Raw genomic sequence first — 21,122 nt, 5'->3', positions numbered from 1 at the left:
AAACTGTAAATCACACACATGCACATTGTTTTCCTCTACTGCAACTCTTAATATTAAGTTAGTTTCATTAAAAAATTACTTTATTCTAAATGGATCAAAAGGTACAAAATAGAATACAATGAAAACCTTTCTTTCACCTCTGAATTCCAACTGTTTAGTTCCTCTTATAGAAATAATCACTGATACCAGTTTCCTGTGTATACTTTCAGGTATTTTGTGTGTGTGTGTGTACAGTTATAAATGTATTTTGGTTTTTTAAAAATATACGAATAGTAGCTTTCTATATAGTGTTTGGCTCTTTGCTCTTTTTAATTAATAAAACATCTTGGAGAATGGTTTCTCTTACTTTAGTGCCAATCAGTATTATATTATATAGATGTATCTAATTTATTTAACCATTTCCTTACTGATTTAGGTTGTTTTCAAAACGTTTATTTATTACAAATTCCTCTTCAATAAAAAGCCTGTACATGTCAGTGTGAACAAATTGATATATCCACTGGATAAATTCTTGTATGTGGAATTGCTGCATCAAAGGTTTTTTGGTTTTGTTTTTAATATTTTTAAGGCTTTTAATACACCATTATTAAAGTACCTTCTCCAAGAAGGTTATGCAAATAACCCCATTTGCAGTATTGAAAAAAATCTATATATTTATTTATCTTTCCAAACTAGGTAACTAATTTAGCTTTGCTCATAGATGGACAAAGTAGAAAATCACTGTTGTTTCATTTTAATTTGAATACTCTTAAGTATAAACATTTATTCATATATTTCTTAACATTTCTTTGTATGACCTGCACTTATCACAGGCCCTGAAATATAATAGCAGTTGAATTAATGAATTTTCTTTTTTTTTTAATGTCATATGCTTTACTCATTTTTATCTTGAGGTATTGTTCTTTCCCTCATCAATATGAAAAAGACTATTCTTATAAGGCTTAAAATGTATAAAAGGCCTAAACACTACCTGTTAAATAACAGGTGCCTTCCTGTTACTCCTCCACCTTCCCTACACGTTACTTCATACACAATCTCAAAAATCCTCAGTGGTGGGTGACATTACACCTGTTTTATGTAATCCTATTTTACTCTTATTTTATATAATATATACTCCTATTATATACATGAGGACATTGAGACTCAAAGATTACGCTGTCTACAGTTTCTCCATTGGTGAACAAAAGTAAGCCAGGCTAAGGGCTTAAATATCCTACTTTCAGGATTCCGTTTCTTTCCATGAAAAGGAAGAAACTCTTTAACAGGTAAGATCATGCTAAAATAGAGTCAGATCACGCTTCTAACACACACAGTGGAAAAGTGACAAGCAATGATCTAAAAAACCTTAGAATTTGGTTTACAAGTGATAGGGGATGATTTATAATCCTGATTTATTAATAAGGTTAACAATAAATATCCTAGGATTAGTATTTACCATTGGCAAGGGTGAATCCAGGTTCTGTAGGCCCTAAAGCTTAACATTTTCAGGGGAAAGGGAGGAAGACAGGATGGGCAGGGGAAAGAACTTGGGAAGAAAGAGGAGAAGGTGGTGGCAGCAAATGCAACTGAAGCAGAGGGAACAGGGGGAGAGTGGGAAGAAATGAAGCTTAGAGATGTCAAGATCAAGATCATGTCGAGTCTTGTAGGCATGGTAAGAACTCTGAATTTTACTCTGAGTAACACTGGAAGTCACTAGAGAGTTCTGAGTAGAGGAGGAACATGACCTGATTTTTGTTTTTAAATGTTCATTATGGCTATTATGTAGAAAACTGTAAGGGGAGAAGAATATAAGAAGGCAGATCAATTATGAGACAACACATAGTATTACTGGACCACTGTAACAACAGTGGAGGTGGCGTGAAATGGTCAGATATTAGATGCATTTTGGAGGTAGAGTGCTGGCCAGAGTTCTACCTACTTCTCCAGCCACCCCCACATAAACATGCAATACTTGAGCCTATTAAAGCTACTGGCTCAACATGCCAGGTTTTTCACTCATGTGTCTCTGGACATACTCTTTCCCTCTGGCTAGATACTGCCTGTCTAAACTACTACTCACTTGATAAGAAGTAACAAAAACATCTTTTCTTCTGTAAAGTATTCCTTCATTCTCTCTTTCTGTATTTCCACAGCACTTTGTACTAGTTCTACTATAATACTTATCACATCTAAAAGTAATTTTTTAAATGCCTGCCTTCACTAGCAGATTATGAGCTCCTCTAGGGCTTAACTCATCCTTGTAATTACAGAGATTATGGTAAAGTATGCAATAGAGACATACAATACAAAAGATAAAAACATGAACAATGGTAAAATATGCTCAAATGCCTTTGGGAATGTCTCTTGAATTAGGACTTACGTTTGTAAAATCCTAAATAGTCCTCATATTCTTCAGAAGGGAGGGACAGCGCCTTAAAAATCTCCTTCCCTACCCCTACTTCTGAAAAGGGATCATATTTGTACTTTTCATGAGTAAACATTTCAGTTTTCTACCATTTTACGAAGCCATCATTAATAACAAGTCAAGCCAAAGAATTCAAGACACATTTGTCATTCTAAATTTTTGTAAAGACGTAAATGATTACCCCCTAGGCATCTGATAAACTTATTCTTTAAATATTTCCACAGAAATACTGTATGATACAGCTCAGACTGGTGGTCTAAAAAATTACTTTTTAGTAACATAAAAATATAGATTACAACTTACTAAATCAGTTTCTTTTTTCCTTCTTTTCTTTCTCTCTGTTTTTGGCACCTGGTTGGAGAGAAATACAGAAAATGTGATATAACAAAGACTAACATTATTTCTTACTTCTTTGCAAATGCTGAGATTTTTGCTCAACAGGTAATAAAATAAGCAGCTCTTTATTCTTCAAGAGGAAACGTGCAGTGCTAGTAAGCATATGTGAGAAAAAAAATTTATGTTTAGTAAAACACAGTGCTCATAAAAGCAACAGAATGGAAGGATACTTTAGAAATTATCTTTTTAAACCTCAGTTCTGCTCAGAAGCCACACCATTATTAATTTAAATGATTATTTTATTTTAAACATTAATTACCTGATTATTAATTTTAAAGATTGCACTTTGTATATTTTGGCTCTAGAAAACTCTCCATCCTAGAGCTAAATATAAAAAGGTATTGGAGATTGGTTCAAGATGGCAGAGTAGGACACGCACTCACTCCTCTTGTGAGAGCACCAGAATAACAACTAACTGCTGGACAATCATCGACAGGAAGACACTGGAACTCACCAAAAAAGATACCCCACATCCAAAGACAAAGGAGAAGCCACAATGAGACGGTAGGAGGGGTGCAATCACAATAAAATCAAATCCCATAGCTGCTGGGTGGATGACTCACAAACTGGAGAACACTTATACCACAGAAGTCCACCCACTGGAGTGAAGGTTCTGAGCCCCACGTCAGGCTTCCCAACCTGGAGGTCCAGCAACGGGAGGAGGAATTCCTAGAGAATCAGACTTTGAAGCCTAGTGGGAACTGACTGCAGGACTTTGACAGGACTGGGGGAAACAGAGACTCCACTCTCGGAGGGCACACACAAAGTAGTGTGCGTGTCGAGACCCAGGGGAAGAAGCAGTGACCCCAGGGGACGCTGAACCAGACCTACCTGCTAGTGTTGGAGCCCCACCCATCAACAATCAAGTAGATTAAAGTTTTGCTGAGCTCTGCCCACCAGAGCAACAGTCAGCTCTACCCACCACCAGTCCCTCCCATCAAGCCTCTTAGATAGCCTCATCCACCAGAGGGCAGACAGCCGAAGCAAGAAGAACTAGAACCCTGCAGTCTGTGGCACAAAAGTCACATTCACAGAAAGACAGACAAATGAAAAGGCAGAGGGCTATGTACCAGAGGAAGGGACAAGATAAAACTCCAGAAAAACAACTAAATGAAGTGGAGATAAGCAACCTTCCAGAAAAAGAATTCAGAATAATGATAGTGAAGATGATCCAGGACCTCGGAAAAATAATGGACGCAAAGATCGAGAAGATGCAAGAAATGTTTAACAAAGACCTAGAAGAATTAAAGAACAAACAAACAGGGATGAACAATACAATAACTGAAATGAAAACTACACTAGAAGGAATCAATAGCAGAATAACTGAGGCAGAAGAACAGATAAGTGACCTGGAAGGCAGAATGGTGGAATTCACTGCTGCGGAACAGAATAAAGAAATAAGAAATGAAGACAGCCTAAGAGACCTCTGGGACATTAAACAACAACATTCGCATTATAGGGGTCCCAGAAGGAGAAGAGAGAGAGAAAGGAACAGAGAAAATATTTGAAGAGATTATAGTCGAAAACTTCCCTAACATGGGAAAGGAAATAGCCACCCAAGTCTAGGAAGCGCAGAGTCCCATACAGGATAAACCCAAGAAGGAACACTCGGAGACACATAGCAATCAATTTTACAAAAATAAAGACAAAGAAAAATTACTGAAAGCAACAAGGGAAAAACGAAAAATAACATACAAGGGAACTCCCATAAGGTTAACAGCTCATTTCTCAGCAGAAGCTCTACAAGCCAGAAGGGAGTGGCATGATATACTTAAAGTGATGAAAGGGAAGTACATACAACCAAGATTATTCTACCCAGCAAGGATCTCATAGAGATTCGATGGAGAAATCAAAAGCTTTACAGACAAGCATAAGTTAAGAGAATTCAGCACCACCAAATCAGCTCTACAACAAGTGATAAACAACTTCTCTAAGTGGGAAACATAAGAGAAGAAAAGAACCTACAAAAACAAACCCATAACAATTAAGAAAATGGTCACAGGAACATACATATCGATAATTACCTTAAACGTGAATGGATTAAATGCTCTAACCAAAAGACACAGGCCTGCTGAATGGATACAAAAACAGGACCCATATATATGCTGTCTACAAGAGACCCACTTCAGACCTAGGGACACATACAGACTGAAAGTGAGGGGATGGAAAAGATGTTACATGCAAAAGGAACTCAAAAGAAAGCTGGAGTAGCAATAGTCATATCAGATAAAATACACTTTAAAATAAAGAATGTTACAAGAGACAGGGAAGGACACTACATAATGATCAAGAGACCAATCCAAGAAGAAGATATAAAAATTATAAATATATATGCACCCAACATAGGAGTACCTCAATACATAAGGCAAATGCTAACAGCTATAAAAGAGGAAATCGACAGTAACACAATAATAGTGGGAGACTTTTAACACCTCACTTATACCAATGGACACATCATCCAAACAGAAAATTAATATGGAAACATAAGCTTTACATGACACAATAGACCAGATAGATTTAATTGATATTTATAGGACATTTTATCCAAAAACAGCAGATTACATTTTCTTCTCAAGTGCACATGGAACATGCTCCAGGATACATCACATCTTGGGTCACAAATCAAGCCTCAGTAAATTTAAGAAAAGTGAAATCATATCAAGTATCTTTTCTGACCACAACACTATGAGATTAGAAATCAATTACAGGGAAAAAAACATAAAAAACACAAACACATGGAGGCTAAACAACACGTTACTAAATAACCAAGAGATCTCTGAAGAAATCAAAGAGGAAATAAAAAAATACCTAGAAACAAATTACAATGAAAAAACGACGATTCAAAAGCTAGGGATGCAGCAAAAGCAGTTCTAAGAGGGAAGTTTATAGCAATACAATCCTAGCTCAAGAAACAAGAAAAATCTCAATAAGCAATCTAACCTTACACCTAAAGGAACTGAGAAAGAAGAACAAACAAAACCCAAAGTTAGCAGAAGGAAAGAAATCATAAAGATCAGAGCAGAAATAAATGAAATAGAAACAAAGAAAACAATAGCAAAGATCAGTAAAACCAAAAGCTGGTTCCTTGAGAAGATAAACAAAATTGATAAACCATTAGCCAGACTCATCAAGAAAAAGAGGGAGAGGACACAAATCAATAAAATTAGAAATGAAAAAGGAGAAGTTACAACCGAACTGCAGAAGTACAAAGCATCCTAAGAGACTACTACAAGCAACTCTATGCCAATAAAATGGACAACCTGGAAGAAATGGACAAATTCTTAGAAAGGTATAACCTTCCAAGACTGAACCAGGAAGAAATAGAAAATATGAACAGACCAATCACAAGTAAGGAAATTGAAACTGTGATTAAAAATCTTCCAACAAACAAAAGTCCAGGACCAGATGGCTTCACAGGTGAATTATATCAAACATTTAGAGAAGAGCTAACACCCATCCTTCTCAAACCCTTCCAAAAAACTGCAGAGGAAGTAACATTCCCAAAGTCATTCTATGAGGTCACCATCACCCTGATACCAAAGCCAGACAAAGATACTACAAAAAAAGAAAATTACAGACCAATATCACTGATGATTATAGATGCAAAAATCCTCAACAAAATACTAGCAATCAGAATTCAACAACACATTAAAAGAATCATACACCATGATCAAGTGGGATTTATCCCAGGGATGCAAGGATTCTTCAATATATACAATTCAAAGTGATACACCATATTAACAAATTGAAGGATAAAAACCATATGATCATCTCAATAGATGCAGAAAAAGCTTTCAACAAAATTCAACACCCATTTATGATAAAAACTCTCCAGAAAGTGGGCATAGAGGGAACCTACCTCAAGATAATAAAGGCCATATATGACAAACCCATAGCAAATATCATTCTCAATGGTGAAAAACTGAAACCATTTCCTCTAAGATCAGGAACAAGACAAGGATGTCCATTCTCGCCACTATTATCCAACAGTTTTGGAAATCGTAGCCATGGCAATCAGAGAAGAAAAAGAAATAAAAGGAATTCAAATTGGAAAAGATTAAGTAAACCTGTCACTGTTTGCAGATGACATGATACTATACATAGAGAATCCTAAAGATGCCACCAGAAAACTAGTACAGCTAAGCAATGAATTTGGTAAAGTTGCAGGATACAAAATTAATGCACAGAAATCTATTGCATTCCTATACACTAACAACAAAAGATCAGAAAGAGAAATTAAGGAAACAATCCCATTCACCACTTCAACAACAACAACAAAAAATACCTAGGAATAAACCTAAGGAGGTAAAACACCTGTACTCAGAAAACTATAAGACACTGATGTAAGTAATCAAAGATGACACAAACAGGAGAGATATACCATGATCGTGGATTGCAAGAATCAATATTGTGAAAATGACTATTCGACCCAAAGCAATCTACAGACTCAATGCAATCTGTATCAAATTACCAACGGCATTCTTTTTTACAGAACTAGAACATAAAAATTTTTAAATGTGTATGGAGACACAACAGACCCCGAACAGCCAAAGCAAACTTGAGGGAAAAAAACGGAGCTGGAGGAATCAGACTCCCTTACTTCAGACTATACTACAAAGCTACAATAATCAAGACAATATGGTACTGGCACAAAAACAGAAACAAGATCAATGGAACAAGATAGAAAGCCCAGAGATAAACCCATGCACCTATGGTCAACTAATCTATGACAAAGAAGGCAAGGATATATAATGGAGAAAAGACAGTCTCTTCAATAAGTGGTGCTGGGAAAACTGGACAGCTACATGTAAAAGAATGAAAGTAGAATACTCCCTAACACCATACACAAAAATAAACCTAAAATGGATTAGAGACCTAAATGTAAGACTGGACACTATAAAACTCTTAGAGGAAAACATAGGAAGGACACTCTTTGACATAAATCACAGCAAGATCTTTTTTGATCCACCTCCTAGAGAAATGGAAATAAAAACAAAAATAAACAATTGGGGCCTAATGAAACTTCAAAGCTTTTGCACAGCAAAGGAAACCATAAACAAGACGAAAAGAGAACCCTCAGAATGGGAGAAAATATTCGCAAACAAATCAACAGACAAAGGATTAATCTCTAAAATACATAAACAACTCATGCAGCTCAAAATTAAAGAAACAAACAACCCAATCCAAAAATGGGCAGAAAACCTAAATAGACGCTTATCCAAAGAAGACATACAGATGGCCAAGAAGCATATGAAAAGCTGCTCAACATCACTAATTATTAGAGAAGTGCAAATCAAAACTACAATGAGGTATCACCTCACACCAGTTAGAATGGACATCATCAGAAAATCTACAAACAACAAATGCTGGAGAGGGTGTGAAGAAAAGGGAACCCTCTTGCACTGCTGGTGGGAATGTAAATTGATATAGCCACTAATGAGAACAGTATGGAGGTTCCTTAAAAAGCTAGAAATAGAATTACCAGATGATCCAGCAATCCCACTACTGGGCATATACCCAGAGAAAACCATAATTCAAAAAGACACCCCAATGTTCACTGCAGCACTATTTACAATAGCCAGGTCATGGAAGCAACCTAAATGTCCATCAATAGACGAATGGATAAAGAAGATGTGGTACATATATACTATGGAATATTACTCAGCCATAAAATGGAACGAAATTGGGTCATTTGTAGGGACGTGGATGGATCTAGAGACTGTCATACAGAGTGAAGTAAGTCAGAAAGAGAAAAACAAGTAGTGTATATTAACGCATATATGTGGAACCTAGAAAAATGGTACAGATGAACCATTTGCAGGGCAGAAATTGAGATACAGATGTAGAGAACAAACGTATGGACACCAAGGGAGGAAAGTGGCGGCGGGGCTGGTAGTGGGATGAATTGGGAGATTGGGATTGACATATATACACTAATATGTATAAAATGGGTAACTAATAAGAACCTGCTGTATAAAAATAAAATAAAATTAAATTAAAAAACAAAAGGCATCATCTGGAGGACTTTCCTGGTGGCGCCGTGGTTAAGAATCCACCTGCCAACACAGGGGACATGGGTTCGAGCCCTGCTCTGGGAAGATACCCATATGCCGTGGAGCATCTAAGCTTGTGCGCCACAACTCCTGAGCCTGTGCTCTAGAGCCTTCAAGCCACAACTACTGAAGCCCGCGTGCCTAGGGCCTGTGCTCTGCAAGAAGAGAAGCCAGTGCAATGAGAAGCCCATGTACCACAACAAAGAGTAGCCCCAGCTCGCCGCAACTAGAGAAAAGCCCGCACGCAGCAATGAAGACCCAGTGCAGCCAAAAATAAATAAATAAATAAATAAATAAATATTTTAAAAAAAGGTATCATCTGGGACATGGAAAAGTTCTTTTACATATGACGTTTCCTGTTAGCCATAGTAGAGAACAATCTCAACCTAATCTTTTAAAATTACAAAAGAAAGCAGTATAAGCCTAGTAAGAATCTTCTTCTGCATAACATAAGACCCCAATTTAGATGTAGAATAGAAGAATTTTCAAGGATTTATTTATATCTGATTACTTCAAAATGATTTCAAATGTTTTATAAATCTAAATATACATAAATCAGAATAACTGAAAATAAAATGGGAGACAATAAGAAGGATTAATAGTATTCCTGCTACCTAATAATCAGATACCTAATTATTTCAGCTAGGGTACTAAAAGGAAACACACTGACAACCTTCTCTAAGCCTACTATCTCTTCTGTAATAAGAATTTCATAATAATTATTTAATAGGGCTGAAGCAAGAAGTAAATAAAATATCAAACACCTAGTATAATTCCTGGTACTCAATAAATAAAGTTTATTATTACTATTATATAGATTTTCAGAAACATACATTTTCCTAAAACCTAATTCAAGGAGAAATATAATTCGTGGGTCCTTACATAAAGGCCACTAGATGATACAACGAATCACGTCTTTTTTTTTTTTTTTCTCTCATGATTTTTTTTTTTTTTTTTTTTTTTTTTTTTGCGGTACGCGGGTCTCTCACTGCTGTGGCCTCTCCCGCTGCAGAGCACAGGCTCTGGACACGCAGGCCCAGCGGCCATGGCTCACGGGGCCCAGCTGCTCAGCTGCATGTGGGATCCTCCCGGATCGGGGCACGAACCTGTGTCCCCTGCATCGGCAGGCGGACTCTGAGCCACTGCGCCACCAGGGAAGCCCCACGTCTTTAACCTCTGTTTTTCAAAAGGAAATTTATGTACTGACCTCTATCAAAGCTGAGGGTATAATCTTAATGGCACAACATTATAGTTTAACTCAGTGAAGAATATATTAATGGCAGAAGGCTTTGATAATACAGTCTGATGAACTTTTAGGACAGAATGGAGTTTGCTGGATCTAAAGTAGTGCTAAAGTAGCTGACATGTTCACTGTAATGTTTTTCTCAAATACCAGATGTCCCAGACTCTTAAGAAGAATTCATAACTGAATCCTTTTAGAAATCAAAATATATTTACCTTTGTGGGTATATATTCCAGAGTCTTGAATTCATTCATATATTCATCTAAAAACACTTTAAAAGTGTTGACCCAAACTCTGACTGGAGATTCACTCCAATCACGCTGCTCAAGCCTCATGGTCTTTTCCAAAATCTGTTCAAATAGTGCGTAGAGGTCTTTATACCGTATACTTTTCCCATCATCTATCTAATAAGCAATAAGAGAAGAAATGTTAAGGTTTTATGAAGAAATTCTTTATATATAGAAGACTGATTCAATCTTTACTGGGTAGTTATTTTGAATAAAAATTAGGATCCTGATACACTTTCTAATGGACATGTCCATGAGGTCATGTGGTATTTGTAAATTTCCACTCTACTATGGAATGTCTGCAGAATAAAACCTGCTAAATTTTAGTAAAATACCTAACAGTTTAAACAATGTAATAATTGGAGAAGACCCTGGGAATTTTTAACTATATTTAGCTATAAAGATTATTTGCATCCCTCTTAATTACCTATCCCCAGAAATGAACCTTGTTTAGATAGTTCCACTCTAAAACTGAAAAAGTGAATACCTGAATTCTTGCCTAGTGAAACATCAGGCAACCTTTACTTTGATTCATTTTTCCAAAGAAGAATGACATGCTTAGAATAACACCATATTTCTTGCAAAGGAATCTACATGGAATTCCTTTTAACTTATTTAAATGAGGTGTGGAGTCTTCATGAGAAAGAAAAAAAACAGCATTTAAATGACCAAAATGTATTATATACATTTAAAATGTATTTCTCTTTCACCTCCTCAGAATTAGAAGTTGAACCTCTTTGATCCAGGGTTAGAAAACCACTATTAAGCTCTATTTCATAACGTTGGCTCTTCCTATGTGATACAAAGTATATTGGTCCCTAACCTAGAAAATAAAGGTATGAAGCATGACAAGCAGTTAGCAGGATTAGAAAAATATGGCCAACATTGTCTCTACCCAAACCTAGTCATTTGCCGTAGCCTGATTACTACTTTATTATGGTCTTGAAATTATTGCTCTCTAAGACTGCATGGTTTCTATTTTTAAAAGGCAAAAAAATCTTATACTGAGTAGAATATACATAGGAAAGTTCTCCTGATTTCTCTTTACACATTAAATTACAGGTTGAACAAAGAAAAACCAATTAAATACAAATTATTTTTATAGAATAAATATGACAATTCAGATACCAATAAAGATTCTATAGATCAAAAGTATTAATTATTATATACTTTAGCACCAATAATAAATTTTCTAAACCATGACCAACATCATATGAAAGTATAGGTAAATCTGAAAGTGATACAAACTCATATATAGAAATTGGTGAACATAAACTGCTCTAATTCTACTGAATAAAAAAGTATAATAATTCCAACACAAATGAGAATTAGAAGCTGGAGCCAGAGCTAAAAGGATCATGAGAAGTTAAAATAGTCAAGAGCCACTGGATAAAAAAGAATCATACCTAGAATATCTGAATTCAATACCTTAAGATGAAAATATACCTATAACAGGGGGAAAAAAAAACTGCTCAAGGAAATTTGAGAATGCTATTAATCTGAGATCAGTCAGTATGCTTTTCCCTATCTATCCCTAAAACAAAAAGAAGACACTGGAGAAATCTCTAGTTGAACACGGCCCCTGTATTATTTTTTATGGCATTGTCAAATTTTTCATATGTTAAACTTCTGAATATCTCCTGACACAGTTTAACTTACCGCCAATGCAGATGAATAAAAGCTGAAGATATTCTGCCGAAATTCTTTCAGAGCTTTTTTAAATACAACATCCACTAGTGTGTCTTTCTTGCTGTCTTCATTATCTAGGTCATTCATCTGGGGACCACAGAAAGAGACTTCGTACACAATCAACTAAACTGAAAAGAAGTGAATGCCACTCTGGACACATACTGTTTCTTCAACAATGACCGTCCTGAAAGGGCAAACTATCATGGAACCCAGATAAAAGCATGACCAGATAGCCAAAGTTTTATTACTACTAGATGATTTCTAAAGTCCCTTCTAACATTGTATGATTCCACAGTTCTGCTACCAAAAAGACAACTGAAAGTGTGCAATGACAAGCCTCACCTTCCCATACAGAATGCAACATGACAGTTATGGTAAAACTGAAGTCAACAGTAAAGCCTAAAACTTTAAATCCTGTCTACGCAGTCTAACTCATACAAATCCTATTATTTGCACCTTTCTGGTAAAGAAACAGACGCTCTAACTTACTGAAGCATATATCCTTTAGGGGGCATATCCTGATATACAAGCATTCCACAGTCAAAGCTGCTCAGGGGCCTGAGGCAAAGGGTACCTTTTTCAGAAGAAATTCATCCATGCTTTTTAAATCACTGGCACTTGCTATGATCTGGACAGAGTCATTTTGCCAATGCATAGACTCCAAAGCCACGCTGCTGATCTTCACATTTCGCTTGCGCCTTGCCTTTGGAGAAGGCTCTTTGTTCTCTTTGAACTCCTTCCGGCAACTCCCAGGCAATTCTGGACTCAAAGGAGGTGTTGGCTGATTCTGAGATAATTCTATAAATCAAGATAGAGTGTCCAAAAAAAATTTCTTTTAGTAAAAATACTGAAACCTCTACATCCTTCTTTTTAAGTTCCTTTAGTAAGTCACTGAAGGAAACATGTAAATATCTGAAAAGTAAAGTAACATTAATGTTTAAGTTCAGGCAGTTAGGCAGTAAATCCAGATTGTACATTTGTACAGAAAATGTATTTAAGAATTATCACTTTTCAATGGGAAATTCTATCGCATCTCCCAAAGAGATGAGGTCTGATACTGAAAAACTGGATGGAAGTGTCTTGTAGAACTGAAGCCTGGATCCCAAAGACCTCAGTCCCAAAGAAAAGAAAGAAGAGTACACAATCACACTAGCATGTTAAATGCTGACTATTAACCCAGTCATTGCTTTACTATATCTGTTTGAAAGAACATCCAGCTATATACAAATCCAATAAACCAGTGAAGTTTGATAATTATTACTATTTGTTTACTAGGGTCTAAAGCCATAAATGCTCCCGCGACAATAACTGGTGTTAGGCTGGCAACCTCTATTTAGGGAACCAGGTAACTCAGTTGGTTCACTTCTGCCTGTGTCTCTTTGCTATTTAGGATTTTCACACATATTTCCCAAATAACTCTATGAATTTCTCAGATAATTCCTGGAATTAACTAGCTCTGTATATAATATTGGAAAACACAAGAAATTTTCTCTGCAATTGTTTATACCAGAGAAATTGGGTTCCATGTACTCCATTATAATCTAGAACTACACTGGATTTGCAACACCTACCTGGGGCTTGATGAGAAAGCTGGCCCCATTTCACATATGTTTTCCCCACATATATTTACCTTACCTTCTGTCCAATGGTATATCCTCATTCCATCTAAAAGCTAATTCTGACAATAAAGGGAAAAAAATAGCCTCCTACTTGCTAAATGCCACCTTAGGCAGGAAGTGAAACAAACTTGAGATATGACACCAGAATAAAAATTATAAAGATATAGGATATAAGTATATTCAAATTGGTGTCAACTAATATTAATTCCATTATATAACCTAGATATACAAGTATCTAATTATTTCATTTAGCAAAGTCAATATCGTTCTTTATACTAAAAGAAATAATACTTACTAAATAAACTGTCCATAATCCAATTTCAGCATTAAAAACAAGGGCTACCTTAATAAATTTCTACCCAAAGATAAATAAAAAGGCTACAATCAATTTTTATACATGTATCCTTATTAAGCAAACACACAATGAAGTCTGCTAATAATATATACTTCAACCAAAGAGCTTCCTAATTCCTTCTTGGAAATCAGCAGTGGAGAATATAACTCTGAAATATGAAAAATTTAGAATGACTACTATAAACCAGATAAGATAAAACGAATTGATCCTCTTAGGAATTCCAAATTTTCCAAACTGAACCTGTAGTATTCACTTCATTTACTACTGGTTTTATCCATATCAGTTTGCAAAGTGATAGGAGCAAAGCCACAAGACAGAAAAACAGGGTTCTAATTAAATTTCTACCAGTTTTTCCTTTTTTTTTTTTTTTTTTTTTTTTTGCTGTACGCGGGCCTCTCACTGTTGTGGCCTCTCCCTTTGCGGAGCACAGGCTCCGGACGCGCAGGCTCAGCGGCTCCACAGCATGTGGGATCTTCCTGGACCGGGGCACGAGCCCATGTCCCCTGCATCAGCAGGCAGACTCTCAACCACTGCGCCACCAGGGAAGCCCCCAGTTTTTCCTTTGACACACAGATGCCTCTGCTCTGGCTGATCCATTCCCATGTGAAACTTGATCTTTCCTCCCTTTATCTTATCCTTTGTCCCTTTATTTTTATCTCATTCTAGATGTGAGAAGTTTTGTTTACTTATTTTAACTGGGCCTGTTCTATCTCTTCTTAGAGATAATAACTTTCTTCCTAGGGCCTCTTTCTATTTTATTCAATACTGATATTTTGTCCACCCACCGGTATTTTACCCACTCATTACTACACATCCACCTCTGATGTATATCCCTGTTTAAGATAGCTGGCATCCTTACATGGTAATTAAAAACGTTCATACATACTTGAGCAAAGGGCTTGGGAAGAATGGGCTAATCTTCTAATACTGGGACTATTGGAATCCTTGGAGAGTTAATAATTCTAGCATTTAGAAAGGCCATATCTCAACAGATGAACTAACTGTTGGGTATTTTCTAATGTGCTATGATTGATGCCCCAAAAGTTAAAATAACAGCTACCACTATAAAGTCCCAGGAACATATAATAGGTACTTTAGCACAATGGTTATGAATACGGACTCTGGAGCTGGACTGCCTGAATTCAAATCTCAGCTCTGCCAATTGCTATACGTGTATAAGCAAATAACTCTCTGTGCCTCAGCTTTCTTATCTATAAACTGGGAATAATAATCATACCAACCTCAAAAAATTGTTGTGAGGATCAATGGAGTTAATACATACAATATGCTTAGTACAGTGCCTTGAATGTAGTAAGCACTCAAAAATTAGCTGCTGTCGTTAATTTTTACTAGGAATATACATTTGTTAAGTGAATGAATGATGGTTAGATTTTTACACTTTAGAAAACTGAGGCTAATCGAAGATTCACAATCATTCTTGAAGTTGTTGTTACTTCACTGTTTTGTGCCACATTTCCCTGAAACTTCTTTTATAGATAAAATTTAATTTTATAATTATCTGTTAGTTAAGGAGGGACTTAACAATCTTGGTCCTGTCTCATTAGAATATCTCACCAACAGGATTACCATTACAAATACTAGAGGGATAGTAAACTTTCAGAAAGAGTAAACAGAAATTATGAAGACAATCTCCACCCTTTGTCCATTTTTACCATCTGGAAACTGATGAGCTGGAATCATATCTGAGCCAGCAAAGAGTGCCGAAACCTCTGAATGGGTGGCAGGTTTCACTCTGGTAGTCTTCTTCTCCCCTTGTTTCCCTTTGGCCCAGAATCTCATCTTAGCTCTCTGAGGTCTGTTTACAAAAAAAAAAAAAAAAAAAAGTAACAATGGAAATTAGCATGTCCTATTGACAATATCTGTACATCACTTTAAGTTATATAAACACCTTTCGTGTGAATTAATTCATTTAACCTTCACAGTTAAGTTTAGTCATATTTAATCTTCAATTGTACATTTAAACTTCATCTGGAGGGTAAATGATAGTTTCCTCATCTTGAATACAGAAATAATGAGACTCAGGGATGTTAACAAAAACCACCATTTGTCTGAGTTGTTATCATGCTCCAGGTACAAGTGCTTATATAGAATTACCTTAATTAACTATAACAACAAGTTTACATTCAAACCATAACCGTTTTTCAGGTGAAAAACTGGTAGCTTAAACATTAGGTAACTTTCCCAAGGTTATACAGCCAGTGAGTAACAAAGTTGAGAATCACACCTACTATGCTCTATATTGCCTCATTCTTAGTGCTTATATACTCTCTCCCATCATATAAATCAAGGAAACATCCTGAGATAATAACAGTTCACATTTACTGACCATATAGTATGTATCCTAACCTTGTATTAGGAGGCTTACTTGTACATTAATTTGTTGGTTCCTTTTTTTTTGAGCATCGACTAGGAGCCAGGCACTATGCCTTACTTATGATGCCTTCTTTTCACAACTACCATGATAAATAGGTATTTTTATCCTAACTTTACACATGAGCAACCTGAGGCTCAGAGGGCTGATGGAGATGGAAGTTAAAATCAGGTCTGGGGCTTCCCTGGTGGCGCAGTGGTTGAGAGTCCACCTGCCGATGCAGGGGACACGGGTTCGTGCCCCGGTCCGGGAGGATCCCACATGCCGCGGAGCGGCTGGGCCCATGAGCCATGGCCGCTGAGCCTGCGTGTCTGGAGCCTGTTCTCCGCAATGGGAGAGGCCACAACAGTGAGAGGCCCGCGTATCACAAAAAAAAAAAAAAAAAAAAAACAAATCAGGTCTGTCTGCTTTTGAAGCCCATGTTCTTTTATCCATGCTTCCTTCTTTTTCTAATAGCTTATTACTAATCCTATACATCCATATAGTATAAAGGGAAATTATTCTACAAGACTTATTACAAATGATAGCATTCTCCTGCCATTCTCATTCCTTTTCTGCTCCCTAGAGCAACCCTTTTGAATTTATTTAACTGATTCTTTTAATATTTACCATACTTATAATGCTATCATATTTGTGACCACAAATAATAATTAAGCATATTCCAACACTCCAGTTCTATACTCTCCACAAACACAGACATCCCCACAACAGAATATCATAATTTTAGTTAGATCAATATACAGTATTTTCTTTCAGTAGTATTCACTATTTTTTTTACTCTGTAAATAATATTCACAACTGGGACACACAGTACCCTCCATAACCAATATTTTTCTAGAGTTAGTGTTTTGTTTTACATTTGCTCACTTTCCTACATCCAATTCACCTCCAAGTGTCTCCCCATTTGTGAGTATCTCCTCTCAACATGTTGAAACATAGTAGGTACAACATCAGTTCCATGTTCTTGAAGAAATCTTTCCCAGAGCCATCTAACCTGCTCTAATCTGGCATGGTTCCCTCAGTGACTGCTGTACAACCATCACTTGAAAAGCTACTTTCACCATCATTCATTATGTTGGGCCCTCAGGGGGTCCTTTCAATCTATAGAAACTCAAGTCCTTCAGTTCCATGAAATTTATTTGAATTACTTTATTTTTACTTTGTCCTATCTTTCCAGAGCTCCTATCAGTGGGTCACTGGATGTCCTGAACTGATCCTCTAATTTTCCTATTTTTTCTTGTCTCTTCTATCCCTTTGTCTTTTGGCTCAACTTTCTGACAGATGTCCTCAACTTTCTTTCTAACTCTTCTGACTTCTTCATGCTATCACAGTTTCAATTTTCAAATACTTTTTATTATGAACGTTTCCCTTTAAAGTATTCTGTTTGGTTTCATGAATGTAGTTATATTTATTTATGCAGGAGGTCTATTGATAGTTGTATTTGTCTGTCTTGAAGTTTTCTTTCCCCTGTATAGTTTATTGCTTCCAAGTTGTATTTTATCCATTAGTTTTAGATTCTTTCACTTCCGATGTCTCCTCAAATGTGTGGTGATCAAAAGTAGGGTATAGGGGCCTCCCTGGTGGCGCAGTGGTTGAGAGTCCGCCTGCCGATGCAGGGGATACGGGTTCGTGCCCCAGCCTGGGAGGATCCCATATGCCGCGGAGCAGCTGGGCCCGTGAGCCATGGCCGCTGAGCCTGCGCATCCGGAGCCTGTGCTCCGCAATGGGAGAGGCCACAACGGTGAGAGGCCCGCGTATCGCCAAAAAAAAAAAAAAAAAAAAAAAAAAAGTAGGGTATAACAAGCTTCTTGGAAGGTCTAGTGTGCATTGGTGGGGCTTCCAAACTGTGGTCGTCCTTGTAGGGTTATCTGGCTGGTCCAATTTGTAGGGAGAGCCCCTGATAGCAATATCTTTAGGTCTTTCCATGAGGGTTGGATGGAAGTCCCAAAGACTCTTTGAATCATCTGCTTAGAGGGTATGTGAAACGTGGAAGCTGAATACAGAAAAAAATCTGGGGGATCTTAACATTCAGTATGTAAACATTCATTAAATCTCCCTGTTCCAAATATGTACCCCAATCCTCAACTGTATCTGGTTACCTCCAAGTGCAGAAATCTTCTGTCTTATCCTTTCCAGAAAATAAATCTCCTGTTTTCTGCTAGGATTGGGGAAGACCAGTCAGCCAGATGCTTCTTTCTCAGTTTTACCCAGTTGGTTTAGGATTCAACTTTCTCCTATCTATAAAGACATTTAAAATTTGTCTATCTACTTTTTGGATTCCACGTTTTTATTATTGCTGTCTCCTGTTTTATTATTGCTGTCTCCTGTTGTTTTTGGCCTGTATAGGTTTTGTTATTTTAGGAGGATGTGGAAATTAAATTTATATAGTTAATCTGCTATCTCCACCTGTATGTTTTCTCTATGTTACATTTTGTTTCCCAAAATTTGATCTCCAGCATAATCTGCTCTAGATTTGGGTTACCCTGGATTATGCCTCTACAGTCACTGAGAAAGTGATCTTTAATAGGGTTATGAACCAGATAGATTTCAATGAGATATTGAAGTGTTCATTGAGGGCCCAATTGCCTTATATAACACAGTAAGGGACAAAGACATATTCTTGATAAATAAAAACTTCATATACTCTCCTAAAGAGAACAGGGTTCTTTCCTGAAAGTCTTTTCCAGTTCCATTTGTAAAACACTTAACTCAGAACAGAGTCCAAGTCCAAAACTGGAAAATATTTTCAATCTAACCTGGTCTAATCTCTTTTCTTTTACAACCAAAAATCCTAAGTCATATAATGATGTAAAGACTTTGCCCAAATCACAGTGTTAAACATATAAAAAGACAAAGCTCATTATATATATCTGAATTATTTATGCTACTGTCACACAGTAGGTACTTAGTATTTGTTGAAAAATAAATTTCAAAACTTTCAAAATTGATAGCTATTCTATCAATTATGGTTTTAAAAAGATGGTCAGTATTTAACTATGGTCTATTAGTAAATAAAATTATATTACCCCTATTAACAGTCAGTGTATGCTTTATACCTTATATCTGAATCTGAAGCCTTTTGTCTCACTGCCAACTTCGTAATCTCTCCTTGAGACATGGTCTTATGAAGCTTCGCTTCTTCATCAACTGAGGAAAAACGCTGTGATGTCTGTAATAATTACATATGTAAAGAAGACCTTAAAACCAAGTAATTATATCATAGCACTGTAATTAAAACTCAGGTTATAGAATTATTTGAGAATTACACCTATTAAAAACATTCAAAAATACATTCATATTACTCAGAGATGCATTCAAATAAAAAAACCTACTAAAAACTCCATTAACTTCATACAGTAATCTGAAGTAAAGAGAACTTGGGTCAATGAAAATGCTAAACAGGAACTACCAGCTCATGTTTTCCAACAATTTAACAAAGAATATCAAGTAGGGCAAAAGAAAAAAAAGAACATCAAGTGGAAAAGTAAGAAAAAAATCAAAACCATCTAAAGATAGAGACAAAAGATCCAGGACCTGATAAATCTAGAATACTAAGCATAGTTTTTCATACCTTCTTTTATTTGTCCCTAAAAAGATGATAATTATTTTTATGGCTAACTTGCTATTATAGATTTTTATATCCAGTTAAGGGTTTAAAAGAGCTAGAACACAGGAAGATAAGAAAAACCAAAAGACCAAAGAATAAAATATCATTATACTCACTAATGGTTTAAATTATGAACAACTTACATAGCTATAAAAAGGACCTGAATTTCAATTGATAACTCTTACTCCATTTGTTTACAATGTGCCCCTTTAAAGACAATACCATTTGGAGGACAGAATTTCTTGTTACCTATTCAAGTCATTTTTCTAATATTTCATTCTTCTACAGTTATAATCTTTTCTTTAACCTTTTGGTCTGCATGACTATGGCCTTATCAACAGCAATAGCAAATATCCTGAACTGTTAAATTTAAAGAACAGATCTGCTTCTGGCCAAGATGGAGTAACAAGAACCTGTTCTATACTCTTGCCTGAAACAACCAAAGACAAAAACAAAATAAAAGGAAAACTTAGACAAAATAATATGAAACAGGGACTTCACTGGTGGTGCAGTGGTTAAGAATCCACCTGCCAACAATCGGCTGCTGAGGGTCCTGTCTTCATCGGTGGGGTGACTCCAACAAAAGGCTAGAGGTGTGAACCTCAACACCAGCAGAAGTGGAGACCAGCCATGTGGCTGACAGGGTCTTCCTGCTCCGGCCGGGTGTCAGGCCTGTGCCTCTGAGGTGGGAAAGCCAAGTTCAGGACATTGATCAACCAGAGACCTCCCCAGCTCCACGTAATATCAAACGGTGAAAGCTCTCCCAGAGACCTCCATCACAATGCTAAGACCCAGCTCCACGCAACAACCAGCAAGCTACAGTGCTGGACACCCTATGCCAAACAACGACCAAGACAGGAACAAAACTCCACCCATTAGCAGAGAGGCTGCCTAAAATCATACTAAGGTCGCAGACACCCCAGAACACACCACCAGACATGGTCCTGCCCTCCAGAAAGACAAGATCCAGCCTCATCCAGAAGAACACAGGCACCAGTCCCCTCCACCAGGAAGCCTACACAACCCACTGAACCAACCTTAGCCACTGGGGGCAGACACCAAAAACAACAGGAACTA

General features: G+C 36.7%; 1 protein-coding gene across 7 annotated transcripts in view; it reads right to left on the bottom strand.

Annotated features, from left to right (window-relative positions):
• The window catches only part of MYO9A (myosin IXA), a 295,878-nt gene that overhangs the window by 47,218 nt on the left and 227,538 nt on the right, over positions 1-21,122 (bottom strand). For all 7 annotated transcript variants that reach the window (XM_060097070.1, XM_060097072.1, XM_060097075.1 and 4 more), the window contains 6 exons: positions 19,495-19,607; positions 15,720-15,862; positions 12,647-12,870; positions 12,043-12,159; positions 10,312-10,500; positions 2,708-2,755 (listed from right to left, as the gene is read on the bottom strand). In XM_060097070.1, coding sequence (XP_059953053.1) covers positions 2,708-2,755; positions 10,312-10,500; positions 12,043-12,159; positions 12,647-12,870; positions 15,720-15,862; positions 19,495-19,607 — 834 coding nt within the window. The remainder of the gene's footprint in view (positions 1-2,707; positions 2,756-10,311; positions 10,501-12,042; positions 12,160-12,646; positions 12,871-15,719; positions 15,863-19,494; positions 19,608-21,122) is intronic.

Source organism: Mesoplodon densirostris, chromosome 4 (assembly GCF_025265405.1).
Source record: "Mesoplodon densirostris isolate mMesDen1 chromosome 4, mMesDen1 primary haplotype, whole genome shotgun sequence".
In the NCBI taxonomy this organism is placed as follows: Eukaryota; Metazoa; Chordata; class Mammalia; order Artiodactyla; family Ziphiidae; genus Mesoplodon; species Mesoplodon densirostris.
The sequence above is the reverse complement of the archived record's forward strand: the minus strand, read 5'-3'. Positions and strand labels throughout refer to the sequence as shown.